The 24405-nt window shown below is 51.0% G+C and overlaps 1 protein-coding gene across 12 annotated transcripts in view; it reads right to left on the reverse strand.

Annotated features, from left to right (window-relative positions):
* Positions 1 to 429: 429 nt before the first annotated feature.
* Positions 430 to 24405, reverse strand: part of CATSPERG (cation channel sperm associated auxiliary subunit gamma) — a 29623-nt gene continuing 5647 nt past the window's right edge. For 4 of the 12 annotated variants that reach the window (XM_020881610.2, XM_020881612.2, XM_020881614.2 and 1 more), the window contains exons 4-29: positions 23171 to 23315; positions 22684 to 22813; positions 22425 to 22497; positions 21260 to 21415; positions 14961 to 15132; positions 13812 to 13949; positions 12768 to 12827; positions 12417 to 12536; positions 11539 to 11589; positions 11305 to 11434; positions 10323 to 10434; positions 8987 to 9145; positions 8783 to 8895; positions 7816 to 8029; positions 7430 to 7492; positions 7139 to 7325; positions 6932 to 7050; positions 6709 to 6789; positions 6562 to 6618; positions 3462 to 3618; positions 3235 to 3298; positions 3005 to 3100; positions 2652 to 2741; positions 1234 to 1326; positions 1041 to 1140; positions 430 to 930 (exon numbers count right to left, since the gene is read on the reverse strand). In XM_020881610.2, the coding sequence (XP_020737269.1) occupies positions 646 to 930; positions 1041 to 1140; positions 1234 to 1326; positions 2652 to 2741; positions 3005 to 3100; positions 3235 to 3298; positions 3462 to 3618; positions 6562 to 6618; positions 6709 to 6789; positions 6932 to 7050; positions 7139 to 7325; positions 7430 to 7492; positions 7816 to 8029; positions 8783 to 8895; positions 8987 to 9145; positions 10323 to 10434; positions 11305 to 11434; positions 11539 to 11589; positions 12417 to 12536; positions 12768 to 12827; positions 13812 to 13949; positions 14961 to 15132; positions 21260 to 21415; positions 22425 to 22497; positions 22684 to 22813; positions 23171 to 23315 (3165 nt within the window). In that variant the 3' untranslated portion in view covers positions 430 to 645. Of the gene's footprint in view, positions 931 to 1040; positions 1141 to 1233; positions 1327 to 2651; positions 2742 to 3004; positions 3101 to 3234; positions 3299 to 3461; positions 3619 to 6561; positions 6619 to 6708; positions 6790 to 6931; positions 7051 to 7138; positions 7326 to 7429; positions 7493 to 7815; positions 8030 to 8782; positions 8896 to 8986; positions 9146 to 10322; positions 10435 to 11304; positions 11435 to 11538; positions 11590 to 12416; positions 12537 to 12767; positions 12828 to 13811; positions 13950 to 14960; positions 15133 to 21259; positions 21416 to 22424; positions 22498 to 22683; positions 22814 to 23170; positions 23316 to 24405 lie in introns of those variants that run through there. The other 8 variants (XM_020881605.2, XM_020881608.2, XM_020881615.2 and 5 more) reach the window with 7 other exon arrangements.

Genomic DNA, 24405 nt, shown 5'->3' on the forward strand with positions numbered 1-24405 from the left:
GAATGTGAGATGCACTGGCCTGTGGTCAGAGACCAGCCTCAGATGAGGGCAGGGCAGGGAAAGCTAGAGAAATGGAGCCAGAATTTTATGGACATTGAAGCTTCTGGATCAAGCTGTACTTGAAGCCCGTCTTAACAAAGTCCATAAATTACCATTTCCATGTGGACCACAGAAAATTTTCCTACTTGCAACTGAAACAAAAATCTAAACCTCCCAGAGACCCCTCCTTAAACTAGACACTAGATAGGTGTTGCCATTCAAAATCTGTCACAATTAGTTTTAGACCTAGGCACTGAACAGTCAGAACAGACTGCAGGCCATGGCAATGGGCCTGGGTCATGGAGGACCCTGCTGGACTGTAGGGAGGTCTGGGGCACTCTGCGGAGGGGCTGAGCCAGGAGGCACACAGAGAAGCCACTATGTACCAGCTTGGCACAGGAGGATTTTGATATTTTAATAACCAATGCAGCTGGGTGGTTCAAACTAACTGAACACAAGTCCTCACAAGGTCCCATGGCTGATGCTGAAATGTGAAGTGAAAATTCAAGCAAAACAGGGAGAAAGGCCTAGGATGAGCAAGCGATGTCCAAGGCAACCCAGGACATAAGAGACAAGGGTGGGTGGTGGCTGGGGCAGGCCAGAGGCTTAGGTGGTGGACTTCCTCTTCAAGGCGTCCTTAGTTTCAGCCTTGTTCTCCTCTGCCCCCTTGTAGACAACCCTGGAGTTTAACCTGGAGCTCCTCCAAGACATGGTCCCAGAGTGGCTGAAGGCCCTGCTGTCGGAGGGGGTACTGTAGGTGTAGTAAGATTCTAAGCCAATGATGCTGTTGATCTTCCAGCGGAGGAAATTGCAAAACTTCACCATGTAGGGCGACAGAAGGCAGCAGATGATGTAGAGAATCACCAGGCCGACAAACAGGCTGGCTGACACCTGCAGGAAATGGGTCAACAGGCAATGGTAGGCGGTCTCAGTGGGGCAGGTGGGGTCGGGGGGTGGCCCTCCATCGGGCAGGGCAGGGCATCTCCAGAGCAGCCACTTACCAGGAGGATGAGGAAGGCCCGCCTGGCACTGAGCGGGAGTCCATGGATGTGCAGCAGAAAGGTGAGCTGGTAGTCGCAATAGGTGCTCTCGTCCACACCTCTGGTGGGGATGGGGGTCTGAATGAGGTGGGGAGGAGGTGGGCACCTCCCCCAGGAAGCCCCCGATCCCACCTCAGCTGTGTGTGTGCCTCACCTATTGCTCACCAACACCTTGAAGAAGAATTCAGGGGCAAAGATGCTGTGGGGAATGGTGTCATGGCACGGTGAGTTCTCCAGACATAGCCACCTGGGGGAGCAAGTTCAGGCGCTTGTGGTACAAATCATGCATGTGACAACTCCTGATCTTCCCCTCTGCCCCACAAGTTCTGGATGAGCACTAACTCCGTGCGACCTCCTACCTCCCTCCCTGATTCACGCCTTCACTCATTCAGCTGGTAACGCTGACTGACCCCCTACCAGGAGACAGGCTGTTCCTTTATCCATCCTTTTCCTCCCTTCTTTAGGGGAGCCGTCAATTCCTCCGTTACTATGTATTCATCTAGATTACGGATTGTATACCTATGATGTACCAATTCCTCATTTATTCTTTGCTGCCTTTATTCCATCATGGCACAAAGTCGCATCTTCATTTCTTTTTTCACATAGTCAATAAATGCAAGTTGAATACTGACTAGGTGCCAGTCGGTTACTTTGTTCACTCATTCGTTTCCTTTATTTGCTTATGGCATCATTTTCTTTCATTCATTGAATCAAAAATAATTATTTATGCTTGGGAAATTCCATGGACAGAGGAGCCTGGCAGGCTACAGTCCACCGGGTGGCAAAGAGTCAGACACAACTTATAGACTGCTGCTGCTAAGTCACTTCAGTTGTGTCTGACTCTGTGCAACCCCATAGGCTAAACAACAAATGTAAGCTTATATTCTGTCACTGTTCAGTTTGTAATAAAAATTTTGAGAACTTAAAAATAAATAGCTACTGAGGCCCTATATGCTAATTTTTTTTTCTTCTCCTGGCCGTGCCACACAGCTTGCAGGATCTTAGTTCCCCAACCAGGAGTCAAGCCCAGGCCCCCAGCAGTGGAAGCATAAAGTCCTAACCACTGGACCACCAGCAAATTCCTGCTATATGCTAACTTATTACTTCATTGTTTCATTCATTCATTGATACCTCCATTCAAAGGTCAATAAGTGCCTACAAAGAATGAATGAATTTGTTCATTGTCTCATTCAACAAATACTATCTATTCTGGACCTGGATTTATAAGAGAGACAGACTCCACAGCAGACAGTGACAGCTCAGAGGGGTCAGGGTGAGAACAGGGAAGGTACAGGAGGATGCAAGAGCCAACTGTCCCACCTAGAACAGTCAGAAAAGTCCTGGAGGAAGTGGCATCTGAACTAAGGCCTGAAGAAGGATTAAGGGGGACCAGTCCTGCGGACAGAGGGTCCAGTTTGCATAAAGGTCAAAGTCAGTCTCATTCAAGGAACACAAAGACAGTCAGTGTAGCTGGAGGACCAAGGAGTCTCCCAGAGGCAGAATGGATGGAAAGGCCCGATAGATGTGGGCAGGTGGGGGCGAAGGGGGCCTGCAGTCGGCCCAGGCACTCACTCGATGCCTAAACTGTTGTGCGACATGATGTTGAAGGCCAGGTCCTCGGTGGTCGTTGTGTTCTCCGTAGTCCAGATGAGGCTGCCAGTCCTGCGCAGGCAGGGGTAATCTCAGTAGGGGACCGGGCCTCAGCGGACCGAGGCCCCAAAAGGAGGCGGGGAAGGGGGCGGGGATTGGGTGGGTGGAGCCTCATGCCACTGGAGGGCTAGAGTTTTCAGGAGCCTGGGAGCCTGCGCTGTGGGCGGGGCCCGGTGGGTATGGCTTGCAGCCCAAGTTTGGTCTGTGGCTGGGCAGCTGGAGGGGGCCTGCAGGGGAAGAAGGGCCAATTATGGGCCTGGTCCCACAGGGATTACTTGTCCAGGGGGCTGTTGAAGCGGTAGATTTCCTCCTCGCTGTATTCCTTGATGGTGTCAAGGGTGGGCCCGCCGCCCACCACCTTCAGCACGTAGCTGTGGGGAGCAGAGGTTCGAAGGGGCTGTCTGGGGTCCTGCCTCACCTCTACATCCCCTTTTCTCCGCGCCCCCACCCGCAGTCCCTTGCCCCCAGCCCACTCCCTTCAGCCACTGGCTTGGATCCCCTTTACCTGCCCTGAAAACTGCCAGAATCACCCGTCACCAAATCTTGGATCAAGAAGAATGGGTAGAAGGCTGTGGGGTCGGAGGGGTGGAGACCGGGAGGAGAAATGAGAGAGGGGAAGGAGGAGAGATGAAAGGACCCGAAGGAAGAGCAGAGGATGGGTGGGACAGTGAGCGGGCAGGCAGGAAGGGCGGGGGTGGGGGGTGCGCAAAGGAGAGGGCGCTGAACACCCACTGTCCCGGAAGAGAAAGCAGGGCATCTCCTGGTCCACTTTGACGCAGTCGAAGTAGTGTTTGTTCTGCACGCGGTTGTATTGCAGCGTGTAGGTGATGTCCAAGGCCAGGCGCTTGCCTGGCGGGCAGCCGATAAGCACTGGCACCATCAGGTTGCCCTGAGGGAGAGGAGAAAAGCCTGGTTCTGGGGGTCCGGCAGGAGGGACACCCCTCCTCCCCCACACCCCACACACCCTCACTAGAGGGCCAAGCTGGTTATTATTATTACTGTTAAAACAATAAAAACAGCAAGCGCTTGCATAGCTCTTACTGTGCACGAGGCACGGAGGGATTCTGCGCAGAGCTTTACATATTCAAGTTCATTCACTCCTCAAAACAACCTTGCATAATATAGACCATTAACAGCTCCATTTAATGAGATGGCAAAAGTGAGGCACAGAGAAGTCAAGTCACTTATTAATTATCCGAAGTCACACGGCTGGGAATGTGGTAAAGTCAGGATTCAAACTGAGTCAGGTGGCTACCAACTGCCTTCAGAATAAGACATACAAAACCATTAACACCTACTCCTGTGAAGCAGCCAGCTGCTGTGTGTGTGTGTTAGTCATTCAGTCGTGTCAGACTCTTTGTGGTTGCATGGACTGTAGCCAGCCAGGCTCTTCTGTCCATGGGATTTTCCAGGCAAGAATACTGGAGTGGGTTGCAATTTCCTCCTCCAGGGGATCTTCCCAACTCGGGGATCAAACCTAGGTCTTCTGCATTGCAGGCAGATTCTTTATAGTCTAAGCCACCAGGGAAGTCCCGGCTCCTAGTTGGACTTTAATTGGCTGAAGCTGAGGGAATTCCCTGGTGGTTCAGTGGTTAGGACTCTGATTTCACTGTCAAGGGTCCAGGTCCAATTCCTGGTTGAGGAACTAAGATCCTACAAGTCTGCATAGCCAAAAAATAAGACAATGAAGAGCTGAGGTGGAGCCTGATTTCCTAAACAGTAGGCTTGGGGGAAGCATGGGATACGTGAGGAAAGTAGGGCCCAGGATGGGACTTCAGTATCTTGGGAATGAAAGGTTCCTGGCCCATTCTGGGGTTAGGGCCCAAGGATTTCACCCCATTGTCAGAAGGACATGCGCATCTAGAGGCTGCAATCTGGGCTTGCTGGCTTCTAGGGAGAGGAGCCTGCACATAGCAAGGAACACCCAGTGCAACCAAAGAGAAAAAAAAATTATTTTTGTAAAAAGCTACAATAAAAAAAGAGTAGATGCTTTGACTTTTAAAAAACAATCTTTAGGTGGGTATCATGGTCAGATAGATAGATAAGTGGATATATATTGGGATACACACACAGACACACACATATATACACAGTGAAAATTTCACTTCCATTCCTGTCCTCCAACTGTCCTGTCTCTTCCCTAATCAACCAGTAAAGAAAGAAAGTTAAGTTGCTCAGTCGTGTCCGACTCTTTGCGGCCCCATGGACTGTATAGCCTGCCAGGCTCCTCTGTCCATGGGATTTTCCAGGCAAGAATACTGGAGTGGGTTGCTAGTTCCTTCTTCAGGGGTTCTTCCTGACCCAGGGATCAAACCCGGGTCTCCTGAACTGCAGGCAGACTACCATCTGAGCCACCAGGGAAGGGCTCATTCAACCAGGAGGGAACCGTTATGAATACTTTCTTGCACTTTTCCCCATAGTTTCTTCATGAAAATAAAAGCAAACATGAATACATGTTATCAAGTAACCTCTTTCATACTAACATTTTGTATACACTGTTGCAGTGTGTGGAGATCTCTGCCCCCTTGCTCTTGTTTTTCTCTTTTCTCTCTCTCTCTCTTTTTTTTTTTTTTTGCCACACCACGAGGCTTGTGGGATCTTAGTTCCCCAACCAGGGATTATTGAACCTGGGCCACAAGAGTGAAAGCACTGACTCCTAATCACTGGACAACCAGGGAATTCACACCCCCCAACACACACCCACACCCTGTTCTTTTTAAATAGCTGCATAGTTTTCCACTACATGGATGTACCACCCTTTATTTAACCACTTCCCTAGTAATGAACATTTAGAATGTCTCCAAGTCTTTTGCAGTAACTGTGTGCTGCAGATCAGATTCCTGGAAGGGATCTGCTGGGCCCAAATAGATATTAACTGACTTTCTGGGGTTATGATGAAGAGGAAAATAGTGTGAACTAAGTTTAGCAGGAAACAGTTATTGGGCTGTGGTCACTCTTCGCTGCATTTGACCCTGAATATCCCATGTAATCCAAGGAGTTGGGAGCTGTTACAAGTCCCCTTTTTTAAATTGCCCTGGGTCATAGCAACTCGGGCTTCCCAGGTGGCACTAGTAAAGAACCCAGGTGCCAATGCAGGTGACACAAGAGACAAGGGTTCTCTCCCTGGGCTGGCTGGGAAGATCCCCTGGAGGAGGGCATGGCAACCCACTCCAGTATTCTTGCCTGGAGAATATCATGAACAGAGGAGCCTGGCAGGCTACAGTCCATGGGGTCGCAAAGGGTTGGACATGACTGGAGAGACTTAGCATGCACGCATACTAACCCAGGAAAGAGAAGCACCAGGGTCTGTCTCCTGGAAAGTGGGCAGGGAAGTGGGTGAGAACAAGGCCTCCTCTACCACTTGTTAGCTCTGGGGGTTACTCAGAGCAGATGTCTGTATCTCTCAGAGCCTCACTGTCTGCCTCCATAGCAGGTGAAGAACCAAGGACCCAAAGGCTTGAACAAAGAATGTGTGAGCAGGCAAAGGAAGAGCAAGGCATGAAAGGAGAGCCAAGCTTGTTCACGTGCCACCTTTGGACCAGTTGGAAAAACAAGCCCTGTGTCACAGATACTTAACTTCCCCTAGAAGAAAAGCATCAGAAGGAACACACAAATTTGTGTACCATCTACGCAATGCAGCACTTTCTGAAAACATGAATGGATTAAAGGAGGGAGGGGTGACTGGGTGAGGTAAATGATAAAAATGAATGAGAAAGAAAAAATTAGGAAGGCATTCATGGGATTCCCAGCTAGAGCCCTCAGATTCCACCCTGTTGAGACTGACCCACACCCTTCCCTCCCAGCACAAGGCCCAGGACCCCAAGTCCAATACTTGCATACGAAGCCCCTGGTTCGTGTTCTGGAAGCAGTGCCCAGACGAGCCCAACACCTGCGAGTAGGAGCAGAAGATGAGATGGGACCCCATGGCTTAGTCCTTCCCCTCATCTGCGTCCCTGCCCTCCAGGCTTGGACCACACACCTTGACGAGCATGGAGGTCTTCATGAGGTGATGTCCACTAATGCCCTGGTCAAAGCAAGACCTTTTATCACTGAGCGTAACCTGGGGGTGGAGGCAGAAATGAAGGGGGCAGTAGGCCAGCGGGACGACACAGGCACCGTTCAAATAACTGCGGGCTTCTAACAGGTCCACTGCACCAGTAGCTCCGCCATCACCTCAACGCCTCTTCTCCACCTGGTCTCACCCAGAAAAGCACCGAGTTGCGATTAACAAGGACCTTCTCCTTCACCACCGCCTCAATGCAGTCGGGGTCCGCCAGCACCACAGCCAGATCCAAAGGGCTCAGCACCTGGAAGGAGGGGCCTGCTTGGAGGAGAGGGCGGGGTTAAGGCTTGGGCGTGACCCAGTAGAATCCCCGCCCCTCGGCACCACCCAGGCCCCGCCCACAGACCGTGCTGGACTTCTGGCTTCCGGGCCGTCAGGAAGACTGAGAAGCTGTAGCTGGTACCCTTGTCCAGGAAGATGCGCTCGGGCAGCTCGTTCTCGGCCTTGAGGTCGTAGATCTTTTCGTAGCTGGTCATGTCAACGTGCACCCTTCCTGCATTCCGCCTGTTGCTGGCCAGGTAGAAGTAGTAATCCTAGGCAACGGGGTGCGGGGCAAAGTCAGTGCCCGGACAGGGGGACGGTGAGGGGGAGATCTGGGCTCGGCCCCTTCCCCCGACTCGCCACACTCTTCACGCACCTGGTCCTGCTTCTTGTTCTTCCACCAGCGCCAGGTGGAGTCGTGCACTAGGTCCGCGTATGGCTGCAGGAATCGAGGCACCGAGGGGAGGGGTGGGTATGTCAAGGGGTGTGCCCAGGCAGGCAGTGTCCCCAGCCTCAGTCCCAGCCCCTGACCCAAACTGAAAGATACACACCCAAGCCCGGCTTTCGGCCTGACCGCCCACCCCTGCCCCCAGCCCAAAGCCATCTCTTCTGAGCCGAACTCGATCCCCTCCTCGGACCCCCTTCAGCCTCGGAAGCACGGAGGCGGCTCTGCTCTGCTCCGCCCTCCGCCGCGGTTCTCCCTCCCGCGTAGAAGCCCCTGCGATACCGCCTCAGGCAGGACCCGGCCCAGACGGCGCCCACCTTGTCGTACTTCGAGTGCAGCTTGAGCAGGTAGTAGACGAGGCCCTGATAGACAGCCAGCGAGTTCTCGCTGTGGAAGCCCCAGGGCTCCCAGACGCGCGGTGGCCGGGCGCGGTAGCGCTCCTGGCGCGTGTAGATCTGCGGGTTGGGCAGCTCCCGCAGATGCATCACCGTGAAGGGGCAGAAGTTGGAGAAGGACAGCGTCAGGTGGCTCCTGAGCGGCGGTAGTGGAGGACGGAAGCTGACTTTCCCGGGATCCACGCACCAGGAACCTCCGCGGGCCTGCTTCCCACCCCTACGCTGCTGGCTACGCAAGGCTGATCCTGACCTACGCCGCAATCCCTGACCTTCCTCCTCAGGTTCTGCCCCTGGACATATTCATCTGCTTGTCCCTCGACCCCTCAGAACAGAGTCCTGGACCTCATCCTATACTCTCCCCGACCCCTCCACGGTAGTCAACCTTCTAAGGGTTCTTCCACCTCACTCCTCCACCACTCCCAGCTGCCTCCCTGAGCTCCTCTGCAGGTAAGCAGAAGGATGTAAAATCTGACCATGAAGTTCAAGTTCCTCCCTATGACCACCAGGGTCACCTTTTCCGCCTGGTCTCCAGGGCACTTCATTGGCAACGCATTCTATCCATACTACACTTCTTCTTTTTTTTTTTTTTTTACTTCCTCTCAGTTCTTGATCACCCAGTCTCCTTTCCACTTGGCACAAGTGGTTCCCCCTGTCTGGAACACCCTTCTCCATCTACCACCTCATCAGTTCTCCTCACCCTTCATGCACCTCTTCTTGTGGAAGCCCTCCCTGATGCACCTTGCCCCCAGGCTTGGTTAGACCCCTCCTGCTTTGAGCCCAAAGGTTGTCACTGGGGATGGCTTGGTCTCCCCTCCCCCCCACCCCGGAATGGGAGCTTCAGATGGCAGTGCCTAAGGCTGTCTGTCTCTATGGTTCAGTATCTTCTCACCCTTGCCGCTCCAAGACATAGTCGTCACTGATCTGCTGGTACATCAGTAGCTGCTCCACGGGCATGAGCCTCTTGACGAGCCTGCCCTGCTGGTTGTCTATCAGGTACACCAGCTGCAGTGGGAAGGCATAGGCCACATGAGCTGGTGTCAGCCACCCTGCAGCTCCCCCATGTCTCCCCAGCGCCACCCCCCCGCCTTGGTACCTGGTACAGTTTTTTGTCTTCGTAGAAGAGGGTGACCATGGTCTCATTGGGGGCGTAGAGAGAGGACTGCTGAAGAACCTGGAGGTTGATGTACACCTCCCAGGCCTTGGACGGGAATAGCTGGTACACCTGGTAGCTGCCCTCCAGGAGGTACCAGATCTGGGGGTATGACAGCCGGGTGTGTGTGTGTGAGGCCCATGGGCACTGTGACCCCCACCCCTCCCTCTGAGGGGTGAAGACCCCATTCCCTGAGGGGTGAGTCTTGGGTGCTCACCTCCAGCTGGGACCAGGTGAGCCATCTTTCTACTTCTCAGACCCAACTACCTCTGCTTCCAGCCCTCACTGCACATAATAAATTTCTTCAATGTTTCAGTCTGCTTGAGCTTTTATTACTTGCAATGTACCATTCCTAATATACACACTGCCTGAAGGCTGGGGATCTGAGGGCTAAGCCCTCTTTTTCCCTTCTCACTCTTTTTAAGATTCTTTTGTAATGTGGACCATTTTTAAAGTTGTTATTGAGTTTGTTACAATACTGCTTCTGTTTTCTGTTTTGGTTTTTTGGCCCTGAGACATGTGGGATCTCAGCTCCCCAACCAGGGATTGAACCCACATCTGCTGCAATGAAAGGTGAAGTGCTAACCACTGGATCGCCAGGGAAGTCTCCCTTCTCGCTCTTTGCACCCTTCAGGGTCTCGGCATCCCCTTGGTCTCAGTTTCCCACCTCTGTACTGTTGCCCACCCTCCCACCCCCTAACACATTTGGCTGTAGACCAAACCTCCTCCTTAGCTTCAGCTTGGAGGATTCTCTCCAGCCTCCAGCACAGCCCCCCTCCATGTGGCCTTCTCTATGAAGCCCTCCCTGACGCATATACCCCCAGACAGGGTCTGAACTTCCATAGGTGCTGTTTTCCCCACTGCAGCCTTGGCTGCCCTGAACTGTCACTGTCTGGGAATGAATCTATCCTCCCAACTGGACTGGGACCCTGTGAGGGCAGGGCCCACAGCTGACTCATTGGCCACTGTGTCTCCAGCACTGGATCGGGTGTGCTGAGCTGCATGGCGGAATGAAAGAGGGCCCCCTATGGACATCCCTTCATGACTCTGAGCACAGACCCTTTACCCTGCTGAGTAACTTTGAAAAAGACACATCCTTTTTGAGTTTTAGGGTTCTCAGCTATAAATGGAGCTTCTGCTGCCCTTCCATTCCCCAGGGTCCCTGAGAATGTTCCCTCTCCTGGGCCCTTTTACCCTGACAGGGGTGGGGGGAGAAGGGAGACCCCTGGGCTTCGGGGCTGGGCAGAAAGGAAGTGGGGAGAGGGGCAGGGCAGTCCACCTCCTCGTTCTCGGTGACAATGGCCATGTCCCCTTGGAACGAGTTCACCAGGTACTTGATGGACAGCTCCTTGGGGAAGTCCGCCAGATAAATGAAGTTTTCACTGTTAAAACTGAATGGGCAGAGGTGGGAGGTCAGCACACCCAGGTGAGGCCCAGAGAATATCTGCTTCCCTGACTAGTCCTGATATGCCGCCATGGGAATCATCTACTCGCTTCTCCACCAGCCTGGTGAGAACGCACAAAGGAAGCCTGGGACTCTAGTTTCTGCCCCCACCTCCAAACCCTCTGGCTGAGCTGCCCATCTGTAAACAGGAGCTTTCGACCAAACTGGCAGTTTGCCAACACCCCACAGAGTTGGCTCTGGGTCCTCCAGCTTCCTGAAGGGTGAAAAGCATCCTACCCTCTCCCCGGGCCATGTGTCTCTATTGCTCACACAGGTTGGGTCCTCATAGCAGGTTTCATTTAAGAAAGGATTCCCACCACTGGGACTTCCCTGGTGGTCCAGTGGTTAAGAATCCGCCTGCCAAAACAGAGGCTGTGAGTTCAGTCCCATATGCTACAGAGCAACTAAGCCCGTGCACCACAGCTAATGAGGCCAGTGCCTCAGCTATTGAAACCCTCAGGCCTAAAGCCTGAGCTCTGCAACAAGAGAAGCCACTGCAATGAGAAGCCCATGCACCATGACGAAGAATAGCCCCTGCTCTCTGCAAATAGAGAAAAGTCCGTGCACAGCAACCGAGACCCAGTGGAGCCAAAAACAAATAAGGATAAACCGTTGTTGTTGTTCTTGTTTTTTTTTTAAAAAGGACTCCCAGCTTTAAAATATCAGCTTCCCCTATTCTATCTCTGCCCACCCCAGCCCATGTTTTCCCCCATGATGGTTCTGATCACTTCTGGCCTTGGGCATACACACCCTGAAAACTTGGTGACTTCAGAACGGAGCCCCACCCTACGTGGGGCTGGGGAGGCCAGCTCCATACCTCTGGAGGAGGAAGTTGCCCCAGATGAGCAGCAGGTTGTTATACGGGTTGTAGGACATGCCCTTGGGGACCATCGGAAATTTGGTATAGGACTCTGTCCCTAGAATCATCAGAAACTCCAGGCCTCGAGCTGGCAGAGGCACAAGCAAAGTGGACAGAGCAGTGAGGTGGGGTTGCTTGGGCCTCTCCTAGCACCCACCCACTTTTTCAGCCCCCTCTGCCTTCCCCTCCTACCGTCAGGGATGAATTCTGGGATGGTGTAGAGGACAACCAGGTGATCACTGACTACAGGTGGGGAAGACACAGCAAAATCTCCTGAGACCCTGAGCTTTCAAGACCTGCAGCTGAGCAAGTCCCCAGCTCCCCAACGCCTCCAACCCCATCCCAACAGCTTCCCATTTGGGCCCACTGTTGTTGCTGTTGTTTAGTTGCTAAGGCGTGTCCAACCCTGCGACCCCATGGGCTGTAGCCTGCCAGGCTCCTTCGTCCTTATAATTTCTCCATGTGAATTATAAAAAGGCACTTCCTCTAAGAGGATACAGTCCTGTGAGGGCAGAGGACTTGATTCCTTGGCTGGGGAGCTCCAGACACAGCCTAAACAACTGTACATGCACACCTGCTAAGTTGCTTCAGTAGTATCCAAACCTATGGACTGCAGCCCTAGAGGCTTCTCTTGTCTGGGTTGCCATGCCCTCCTCCAGGGGATCTTTCCAAACCCATGTCTCTTATTGTCTCCTGCATTGGCAGGCGGGTTCTTTACCACCAGTACCACCAGGGAAGCCCTAAACAACTGTACATGGCAGCACTATTCTCACTCCATCAGCTCACATCAAATCTTACTGTGAGCCACAAGGCCCTCCCAGGTCTTGCATTGCTCATGCTTCCAATCTCCCTCCTTCCCCTTCCCCCTCGGTTCCAGTCTCATCGACTTCCTCTCAGTTTTCCCAGGCCACTCGGCCTGTTCTCCACCACTGCCCCTGACCTAGCAGTGGCAGGAGCCACATTTCCTTTCTCCTATCTGTTGAGCACAGATGCCACAAGATGGAGCAGCAGTTCATAACCCCATCTCCTGCCCCTTCCCGCTTAGCAGCCCCCAGTGGTGCCCCAATTACCCAGGTCATAGCTGACCACCTGGAAATACTTCGAGGAGGTAGGGCCTACAATCTCCACCAGCATCAGTAGATTGTAGTCACCAGCAACGAATACGGCCCAGGTGATGGAGCAGTTGACAACTGGGGAGGGAAGGCAGAAGTCCAGAAAAGACCCCCAGCCCCATCCCCCTCCATGGTCTCTGTGACTGCCAGGCCAATCCTGGTGACTCTCCACCCATCCCCAAGAAACTGCCCATCTTTTCCTGTGGCCTCTCCCACCTTTCCCTGCTCTCCCACATCCCCAGTTGCCCCCCAACCCTCCCAAGCCCACCCTATTCCCCACCCCCGCAGACCCATGTAGGAGCGGGATACCTAGAATTGCACTGCACACGGACCGATTCCTGGGCAACAACTTGAAGGACACGAGGCCATCTGAGGAGCAGAGCAGGTCAATGCTCAGGCCCTTCCCAGCCCATCTGGCACCCCACCACATCAGCTCTTCAGTTATCCGGGGTTGAATACCTGTGCCTCCTTCTTAGCCCTGGGGCAGCTCTCCCCCAACTGGCCTTTCTGTCCATTCACAACTGGCCTATCAGAATAGGTCTGCCTGCTGGTCACAGTAATTGGCTCAGGTCTGAGCACATGACCCAGAAATGGGCCAGTCAGAGTGAACCCTGGGATTTGTGCTAAGGCCAATGGGGAAAGAGTGCTGTCAGGGGTGACTCAAACCAGTGGGAGATGTGAGCCCCAAGTTCCTGGATGCCATCTCTAACCCCTGTGAAGGGAGTGTCTGTATGAAAATGAGGCCAAATTATAGGGCTAATAATGATAAACCCTTGAATAGGACTCACCATGTCCCTAGTGCTCTAAGACCTTCACATATGTCAACTTATTTAACCTTGATATCAACACAATGACGTGGGTATTAGTATTCTCAGCCCCATTTTGCAAATGAGGATAAGTGCCCGAAAAGAGAGGTTGAGTTGCCTGTCCAAAGCCACAGGTGACTTGAGTTGGGTCAAGTGTTAGAGCAGTCTCTCTCCTGAACCCATACTATAATCCCTAGGCTATACTCCCTTGCCAAGGGATAGTACTGACAAGTCACCCTGCAAGCCCTGGATCCAGCTATGCCTGATGCTGCATCTGGGTCTTTTCATCTATATAAGTCTACACATTTTCTATGCTTAAATTATTTTTGAATTGGGCTTCTGCCCTTAGAAACCAAACACATTGTGAAAGATACCTAACCGCTCCCCCCTCCCACCAAGCCCCGCCACTACAAAGGCATAAACCCATCTCGACTCTGGGACCCCTCCTGAAGGAATATGGTGAGGGGTGAGGACCTGGGGTCAGAACTCTTAGGGAGTGAGAGGGTCCTGAGGGGTCTCTTGGGCTGCTGGAGACTCCTGACCTTACCTGTGATGGTCCCAAAGTGGACATAACCTTCGTTCTTGCCAGTGGTGAGGGCCATCACATACTCGGAGCCATTGCTATGGAAATGCACGGGGCACAACCTCTTGATGCACTCATTAGCCAGGACTCGAACCCATCTCTCTGTGGGGGCCAGCATAGACATTTGAGCCTGGGACCTTGAGTCCCCAGATCCAACTATGCCTGAAACCAACATGCTCCTGAGTTTTCTAGCTGTCTAAGCCAATAAACACCCTTTTCTTTGACTTACATCTATTCTAACCTGGTTCTTCCCACTGTCAAAGTTCCCTAAGAAAGAAAGTGAGAAAAATAAAGCCTTTGGGAACACTCACTAATGAAATAGGGGTTACAGTGTAAGTTTCTGTGATCCTGTAAGTTCACATCGCTCATTTACATGGGGAGGGGCAGGGGGGTAAGAAGAACTAGGGCTTTGATATCATTTAAAAGACGAGCCAAATCCAAAGTCTCTCTTAGGATTTCCCTGGTGGTCCAGTGGCTAAGGCTCTGCACTCCCAACGCAGAGGGGCTGGGTTCGACCCCTGGTCAGGGAACTAAACCCCTGGCCAGGGTTTTGCCACAACTAAGAGTTCACATGTCTCAACTAAAGATCCCACGTGCCACAACTAGGACCTGACACAGCCAAATAAATAAATTTTTAAAAATTAAGTCTCTCTTTTCCTTCCTGATCAATCTCCTTCATGGCTCTGCCTTTCCAGCAGCCCGTCCCTGATTCTCTCTTTGCCTGACTTCCTGCCCCTCCCCAGCGCCCCACACTTCTCACTTGGTGTGCATCTCTCTCTGGTACATCTTTGACCCTCTCTGCGCCTTTGCATATGAGTGAGCATGCACGTGTCTCTCTCTCTCTCTCTGTTCTTAGTGGGTTCAAGACCCCTGGGAAGGTCTGGATGAAAGCCTTGCCCCAATATACAGAGGGTAGGAGGAGGTGCCTGCAGGGTGGGAAGTGATGCTTCAGGAGCTTGGGAAGTCCCTCCTACATCCCCCTCTCCCCACCCATGGTAATTCCATTCCCAGGTGCCTCCAGTGATGGATTCACTGAAGCGCCCTCCCTGGGGCTCCAACAGGCAGGTCCCATGGCCTAAGATGCCCAGGACGCCCGGGTATGTGACCCCTCACCACTGCCATGATTGCTCTCGTAGAGTGTGGTGTAGGTGCCTGTGAAATAGTAGATGAGCTGGTTCTGCCGGATGAAGAGGGTGCTCTCAGTGGCAATGGCATCGTAGATGGTGGCGGTGAAGCTGGCTTGGGGGCAGTAGAAGGAGCCTACCCAGCAACTGTCAATGCTCAGCTGCAGGGGAGTGGAGCCAGTGGTGAGCAGGTGGCCTTGATCTCCACTCCCATGTCCCACCTTGGCGGGAGGCACCTGCTCTGACCACTGCTCGGGATGGACACATGTGGCTGCCCCCAGGGCCCCCTTCCTGCTCACCCTGCAGCAGCATCTTGGTGGCCAAACTTCCCCCAACAAACTTCCCCTGGAAGGAGGCGACCCAGGCCAGAGCCAGTGGGGGCTTGCTGTGCTCCCTGGAGTTGGGCAGTGCTCCATGTACTCATCGGGGCTCAGCACACCTGGTTCCCCAGGCCACAGTCAGGACTGTCCTCATGTGGATCCACAAGATTCCATGCTTGGCCTAAGGCATATTTTAATAATCCTATTCTGTACATTTTTTTTTTAATGACCCCATGGAGCCTACCACGTTCCTCCGGCCATAGGATTTTCCAGGCAAGAATACTGGAGTAGGTTGCCATTTCTTTCTCCATGTACTTTTTATATTTATTTATTTTTGACTGCACTGGGTCTTTGTTGCTGCCCGTGGGCTTTCTCTAGTTGTGGTGTGAGGGCTTCTCACTGCAGTGGCTTCTCTTGTTGCAGAGCACGGGCTCTATAACACGGGCTTCAGTAGTTGCGACTCATGGGTTTGGTTGCCCCACGACATGTGGGATCTTCCCAGACCAGGGATCAAACCCATGTCCCCTGCACTGGCAGTTGGATTCTTAACCACTAGACCACCCGGGAAGTCCCTATCCTATTCTATTTGAACAACTGGCCATCTGAACTCATCAACTAATCACTAACACTGGCAATATCATTAACAATGGGAAAGCATCACCAATGAAGGGCTCTTGCCTAAAAGATTGAGTATAACTTTAACCAAGCTTCTAGAACTTACTACCAGTTTATAGGCAATATAGGGTGTTGTGGATAGAATTTACATGTTGAAGCTCTATCCCCCAACATGAGTCTGCTGGGGCCTTAAAGGAGATAATTAAGGTTAGAAGCAAGGTTATAAGCGAGGTTATAAGGGTGGGGCCCTAATCCTATTGGACTGGTGCCCTTATCAGAAGAGGAAAAGACACCAGAGATCTCTCTCTCTCTCCACTCATGCACACGGAGAGAAGGCCACATGACGACAATAGTGAGAAGGCAGCCATCTGCAAGCCACGGAAAGAGGCCTCACTAGAAACCAACCCTGATGACACCTTGATCTTGGACTTCCAGACTCCAGAACTACAAGAATATAAATTTCTGTGCCTAAGCCACCCAGTCAGAGGTATTTTATTATGGCACCCTGAGACTAATATTCAATACATAAGGTCAGAGGAATAAGCTAATTGATTCTATGAAGAAGAAAACAGCCAGGGCTTCCCTGGTGGCTCAGGGGTAAAGAATCCACCTGCCAATGTAGGAGACGTGGGTTAGATCCCTGGTCCAGGAAGATCCCACATGCTATGGAGCAACTAAGTCCTTGAGCTGCAACTACTAAACCTCATGTGCCTCAAGCCTGTGCTCTGCAATAACAGAAGCCACCGCAATGAGAAGCCCATGCACTGCAGTGAAGGGTAGCTCCTATTCACAACTAGAGAAAGCCCACACGAAGCAATGAAGACTCAGCACAGCAAAAAAAAAAAAAAAAAAACAGTAAACTGTCCAGTTCTATAGGACAATAGGCCTGGCTTCTCAAATTACCTGAAAAAAAAAAAAAAGGTGATTGATGGTTGTGAGTCAGGGGAGAGCAGACTTACATGTGAGAAGAGAATTAAGAGAGTTCACAACCAAATGCAATGTGCACATCCTGATTCAAGCAAACCAACTGTAAAACATATTTTCAGATAATGGGGGAAATTTAACTATGACCAGGTCAGATGATATTGGATTGGCCCCAAAAAATCATTTGGATTTTTCTGTAACAGCTTACAAAAAATCCAAATGATTTTTTTTGGCCAACCCAATATTAGGGGCTTATTGTTAATTTTGCTGGGCATCATAATGGCATTGTGATTTTGTTTCTTCAAAGTCCTAATGTGTTAGAGATATTTCCTCAAGTATTCTCAGAATTTACAAGTGAAATGGTATGATGGCTAGAATTTTCTTTGAAACATTCCAGGAAAAAAAAAGGACAAAAAAAAAAAAAGCAAAATGTTAATTATTGAAGCTGAGTTCATTATACAATTCTCTCTACTTTTGTGTTTGACTGAAATTTTCCACTAGAAAGTGTAAGTTTCTACTAACTTTTCCAACAAAAAGCATAAATCAGAGATTTCCCAGTGGTCCAGTGGTTAAGACTCTGAGCCTTTCAATGTCCAGTGCATGGATTTGATTCCTGGTTGGGGAACTAAGATCCCACATATTGTGCAATGAAGACAAGAAAAAATTATTTTTTACTTTTAAAAAGTATAAATCAAAATAAAACTCTAGGCTCTGCTGCTAAGGGAAATTTCACCAAGTTAAGAAGAACATGAACATTCTCACTTCCCTACCTATTCAGTACATAAGAGATTTCTGCAGACTACAGACTTTGTTGCTATGCCTGGGCAAACTAACCTGCACCCTCTCAATCTGTCATTTTGACTGGATATCACAATGTATTGCCCTGTTAATATTTAAAGTGCTGCCTCTGTTTTCTGAAAGAAACACTTGGAAAATTTCTTCGTTAAACTAGAAGATCATCACACTTCCCATCTTCCTCCACATGCCTGAGAAAAAGAAAAGCTGTGAGTCAGCTGGATTTCTTATTTGGGCAGTGTTAGAGAGTTCTGACTCATTTCCCCCAACAAGCAGCCTGTTGGGGTTCTCTGACCACAATGACTGAGTCAAGGTGGGCAAATGGTGAGCCACACCAAGTGGAAGGAATCTTGGGATTTGAGGGTTAGAAGATAATGGGAAAGATAATTCCCACTGGATGTGGGCCTGAGAAGATGCAACCTTTGCAGTTCCAAGTCCAGAGACGTTTGAGCATAAAGTCAATCATTTGGACAAGCTCTGGGAGTTGGTGATGGACATGGAAGCCTGGCATGCTGCAGTTGCAAAGAACTGGACATAACTGAGTTACAGAACTGAATTGGAATGAATTGAAAGTCAATACAGAGGAACCAGGTCTGAGAACTGGAGAGAGAGAGAGAGAGAGAGAGAGACTCAGATTTGGTGACACTGTTTGAAATCCTGGATCAAACTGGACCTGAAGTCCTAAATTTTTTTGGTTACATGAAGTAACAAATTCCCTCCTCCACTTTTGGCAGTGGCAAGTTAGGCTCAACTCCATCTCTCCCATTTTCTTTGGCAATGGAGTTTCAGCAGGGTATGTGCCAGCCAAGTGGAAATTAGACTTCCCAGCCTCCCTTGCAGTGGCTGTCGCCAATTGACTAATTCCTCAGCAATGGAATGTGACTGCAAGTGAAACTTGCTTAAGAGAAAATAGCTCACCCTTCACTTATGCTCTTTCTCCTTTCAAGCTGGCTGCAGTATGGACATGGGCATGATGCAGCTCAAGTCACACAGGTAAGATCAACACCTGGGGCCTAGAGGATGGTGAAGCAGGAAAGTAAAAGAGATTGGGCTTTCTCACATCTGGACTGTTTGGCAAATGAGCAATAGCACCCATTTAAGCTGCTCTCTCTCAGGGGTCTCTTTGTTACAGCATCTTTTTTTTTTTTTTTTGAATGCACCATTCAGCTTCTGGGATGTTCTCTGACCAGGGACTGAACCTGGGCCACAGCTGTGAAAGCCTGGAATCCTAATCACTAGGCTTCTGGGGAATTCCTGTTACAGCATCTAAACCTGACCAACACAGGGCTGAAGATAGCTGCATAGTGTGGGTGTGTATGCAGGGGGTGAGGGGGCAGGGGTTGTTATGAGATCCTAGGGGCAGTCGACAGGAGTGCTGAGGTGTGAAACAGGAAGAAAGAAGGAAAATACAGCAGAGACTGCAATGTGGGAAAAGTCCTTCTTGTTAAAAATGAGAATAAATAGACTTTGATTTTGGAGTGATGGAAATTCTTTGGAAATAGAGTTGGTGATTGCACAATACCAATATATTCAATGGCCCTACACTGTTCACTTTAAAATGGTGAATTTTATAAATTTTATTATTTTTATCTTGATAAATTATTAAAAATAGGATGCCTGAAGTTCAAGTTGCACTTTTAATTCTCATGACGTAACTCCCCTCCTTTGTCCTCCAAATCTCTTCAGCAGAATTCATTGGCTACATCTCTCCTGTGGGTGTGTTTGGGTCAGAAGCATGAAAACTGACCAAGGTCTGCAAAGACCTGGGTCAGAACCAGAGAGAGAGCTGACAGGACAGCTCTATAGACCAGAGATGTTCTATAAACAGAAAGAGTTCAACAGAAGCAGGAATTCAGAGCCAGAGGGAAGTGAGAGAACATTAATCCACTTGGGGTTGTCAGAAATCCATGTGTGGGAGGATTTCGCTAGTGGTCCAGTGGTTAAAAATCTGCCATTCAACACAAGGGACTCGGGTTCTATCCCTAATGGAGGAACTAAGATCCTATATGCCTCGGAGCAACTAATCCCACGGGCCACAGTAAAAAGATGCCACGTGATGCAATGAAGATCCCACATGCTGCACCTAAGACCTGATGCAGGCAAAAATAAATAAGTAAACAAGTATTTAAAAAAGAAATCATGATGGCACTTTCAACTTTGATGGGAGGAGATTCAAGCAGTCTTTCGGGGTTGTTTTGGTGCACATTGTTATCTTAGACACAATTAACAACCAGCATCTTGTCCCCCCAGCTTGTGACAAAGCTACCCTGATTTCACTCCGGGGGAGTCATCCTCTCACTGTCTCCTGTCTTGGCTACCCTCCTCATTAGGACAGATCTCATGACTCATGCTAAGCAGCTGGCACGCTCCATTCTTTTGGGACACATGACCCAAGCTGAGCCCATCAGGACCAAGCAAATAAATTTCAGGAATTTTCTTTTTTAATCTATTTGGGAAAGAGGTGCTCCCTTTCTCTGCCTATGAGCTGGGATGATATGAATCACTTTGAGGATGGAGTTAATCCAGAAGAAGTGAAGCCGAAAGTTGGAGTCCTCATTCGAACCCTGAATCAAGCCAGGCCTGCAGGCTGCTCTGTGTCCAGGCTTTGCAGTTGGGTGCACCTATTCGATCTTATTTCTCTGCTGAAACCAAACCGGTTTGGAGTTCTGCCTACAACTGAGATTAACCCAAACATGTTTGTGTTTCACACTGAAAGGACCTCGCTTCAGACACTGTTTTCATGTTTTGTAAGTAATATAGGCTCACAACGCCAAATTTGAAACCCTAGGGGCCAGGTGTATATTGAAATTCGGAATTTTCCAGTGTTTAGAAGGTAAGATGACACATATATGACGCTTCCTCAGTGGCTCAGGAGTACAGAATCCATCTATAATGCAGGAGATGCTAGAGCCCCCTGGATCGGGAAGATCTCCTGGATTAGGAAATGGCAACCCATTCTACTATTTTTGCCTGGAAAATCCCATGGACAGAGGAGGCTGGCGGGCTACAAAAGAATTGGATATGACTGAGTGACTGAGTATGCACCGTGGCACATATATACCACCCAAACACCCAGTGGGGTCTGGGGCAGCACCCCATAATCAAATTCCTTAACATTTCTGCAGGGCAGCATCAGAATATTATTAAATGGAATGCATAAAGATTAAAAAAAAAGAAGTCTTTGTTAGCTCAAGTCAGAGTTTCTCAACAAATGCATTTTAGCCTTGAATTGTGAAAATGTCATTTCAAAGATTTGGGATTTCAGAACTACAAATGGTGGACCTATAAATAATAATAGCTTCAACTCCCATATTACTCATTCTGGGTCTGACTGCTATGCATTTGTGTCATTCTTAGAATTATTCTGTAAGGTAAATATAAATGTCGTTCCCATTTTACAAATGGGGAATCCGAGGCCAGGGTAGGTGAAGCGACTTGCCCAACATCACACAGCCAGGAGATGGCAGAAGGAGGATTTGAACCCAGGCTGCCTGGCTGCAAGGTCTGTCTTTTGTTGATGTTATCCACCTCTCCTGGGCGTTGGTGTGCCTCTGGGGACCCCTTCCATGGCCCTGGGCCCCTTTCCACTTTAGGAGCTGGAACCCAGCCCACCTTCTGCCCTGCAGTGACTCACCTCCACGAGAAAGAAGTCCTTGAAGTTTGTGTCGGTCAGTAGGACGGTCTTCTCCTCAGGGATGCCACCCAGGATGAGTACAGGTGTCTGGTCCACAGTGTACCACAGCGGCCTCGACGGGACATTCACAAAGTACCGGGGTATCAGATGGAAGAGCTGCAGGGCAGGAGCCAGAGGGCTGCTCGACAATCCCCTCTCTTCCCACGGTTCTGTCTCGTTTAAGGTAAAACCTAAAGAACTTACCCTGACTCACAAGGCCATGTGCAATTTGCCTCCATCACCTCTCTGACCTCATCCTCCACCACTCTCCCCCTTGCTCACTTTCTCCTGGCCATGTGGGCTTCCTCACTGCTTCTCAGAGCCTGTATACCAACTGTTCCCTCTGCTCGAACTGCTCTTCTAGTAACCACGTAATTTCTGCCTCTTCTCCACCAAGACTGTACTCAAATGTCGACCTTCTCAATTACACCTTTCTTGATTATCCCTTTAAACACTGCCACCCCTCCTGTGTGTGTGCTCAGCTGTGTCTGACTCTGTGACCCCATGGACTGTAGCCCGCCAGGCTCCTCCGTCCATGGGATTTCCCAGGCAAGAATACCATAGCGGGTTGCCATTTCTTACTCCAGGGAATCTTCCTAACCCAGGAATCAAACCCATGTCTCCTGCGTCTTCTGCACTGGCAGATGGATTCTTGAGCCTTAAGCCACCTGGGAAGCCCCCGCCACCCCCTCTTACCTAATTCCTAATTCCCCTCACTCTGAATTCTCTTCAGCGCACTGACCACATTTTAACCTGCTGTGGAATTGACTTGATCTCCTGTGTGCTGGTCTGGTGTCTGTCTCTCCCACTAGACTGTCAGCTCAAAGAGAGGGCACGGATTTGGGTCTGTGTGTTCGCTGCTATGTTCCCATGGTGCCACACTCTGTCCTCAGGAAGTGCCTACTGAATGAATGAATGCACTATGATTAAGAATATGGGTGCAGGAGTCAGGTAGACACAGTTTCAAGTCTGTGGGCAAATGGCTCCATCCTTTTGGGGTCTCAGTTTGCTCCTCTTTAAAATGGGTATGCTAGAGGACCTTCTCTCACAGGTCACTGTCAAGACTTAAAGTGTACTTAGCAGATTATGGCACCGGGGGCCCTTCCCATCACCGGGGCCCCCTCACCTCATTTCCCACAGTGAATTGGAGTTCCTGGTCTCGCTGTCTGTCCAGGAAGCCGTTAATGTTCACATGAAACCTGGAGGTGGGTGTGGGGCAAGCACCGGTGTGGGCTCTGGCTGCTGCCAGAGCTCACAGCCACTTCCCTGCCCCTTCCCTGCCACTTCCCCTGAGGACCCCTCTTCTCTTCTGTGGGAATCCGGAAATTAGGAAGCCCCTCCCAGAGTCTCTGCGCCTTGCCCACCCCAGGATCGGGAAAGGGCACCTTTTATTGGGAATGAAGGGCCCCAGGCCATTGCTGCTAACGTCCACGCGCATGACCACGCTGCCGTTCTTGATGGGCATGGGCGTGTACCAGCTCATGAGACACACCTCCTCTGCGTCACATCTCTCTGCTGGCAGGCGGTGAGTACTGAGGCTGCTGGGGCCTTCCAGTAGCCTCCCCCCACGCCGACCACAAACCACTGGGATCCCCCCGCAACTCCCTTCTCAGCCATGGATCCCCCTGGGGCCTCTGTGTGGTCCCATCTGGGCCCCGGAACCTGCTGAGCCCTCGTTAGCTACCCCCCTCCCAGGTCAAAGATCCCTGTGAGGCCCGCAACCACCACCACACCCCTACCTGGTCATAGGCCCCTTGAGACCTAGAACCGAGCTGAGCTTCCCTGGCCACGCCCACACGGCCACGCCCCACACGGCCACGCCCCACGGCCACACCCCCACCCACCAGGCGGGCTGTGACCCTCCAGGCCCACCTGGGCTGCGGAAAGGGGCTGCCTCCATCTGGATCTGCAGCTGCTCTATCTTCCAGCGATGGAAGTTGACTGGGGACTGGAAGGTGACCAGCACCACCGGCTTCAGCCCTGTCAGATGGCCCTTGCGGACCAGGGCCTCGGAGGACTGAGGGCGAGATGGCCCCACAGGGGTGTCCTTAAGAGAGCCTATGGGTCCCCCTGCCTTGATCCCACCTTTACTAGCCTGCCTTCTTCCTAGGCTGGGTCAGGAGAACAGACTCTCCACCGTGGGAAGGTCAGAGAACATGGTCTAGGTTTGGGGCTCCGGAGGGGGATGGAACCAGTCTAGGAGAGGGGGCGGAGGTGCTTCCGGCTGGGAGGGAGTCAGGAGGTCTTCCCGGAGGTGAGTCCAGAGCAAGGTCCTCAGACAGAAATTAGACGTAGGGAATGCATAGGGCAAGAAAGCATAGGACAAACAAAAATATAAAGGTGGGAGCACCTGGCACCCACAACTACTAGCAGCCTCTTCCCTCACTTCAGGGATTCCATTCTCACTCCTGGGGCTTCTGGTTTAGGGACTGGGATCTGGGGTATGATGGGGCAGTTAGCCCCTGGAGAAAGGCATGGCAAGCTGCTCCAGTATTCTTGCCTGGAGAATCCCACAGACAAGAGGAGCCTGGAGTGGCTACAGTCCATAGGGTGACAAAGAGTCAATCATGACTGAGGTGACTTAGCAAGCAGGCAGGCAGGGGCAGTTATACAGAAAGGAATTAGAGATGAGGGTGACGGGTGGCCAGGGACAACCTCCCAGGAATGCCAGGATCCTGGCTGGGCTAAGAAGGGAGGGCAGGGCTTAGAGCAGCAGTCCCCAACCTTTTTTGGCACCAAGGACCAGTGTAATGGGGAAAATTTTTCCACTGAGCAGGATTGGGGGGTGGGGGGAAGGTTTTGGTATGATTCAAGTGCATTACATTTACTGTGCACTTTATTTCTACTATTATTACATCAGCTCCACCTTGGAACATCAGGCATTAGATCCCAGAGTTTGGGGACCCCTGACTTAGAGTGGAGATGGAAGGAGGAAGACATGTATTCTAGGGTATGTGCTGTGCTGTGCTTAGTCATTCAGTTGTGTCCAAGTCTGCTACCCCATGAACTGTAGCCTGCCAGGGTCCTCTGTCCATGGGGATTCTCCAGGCAAGAATACTGGAGTGGGTTGCCATGCCCTCCTCCAGGGGATCTTCCCAACCCAGGGA

This window comes from Odocoileus virginianus, chromosome 20 (genome assembly GCF_023699985.2).
Source record: "Odocoileus virginianus isolate 20LAN1187 ecotype Illinois chromosome 20, Ovbor_1.2, whole genome shotgun sequence".
Lineage (NCBI taxonomy): Eukaryota > Metazoa > Chordata > Mammalia > Artiodactyla > Cervidae > Odocoileus > Odocoileus virginianus.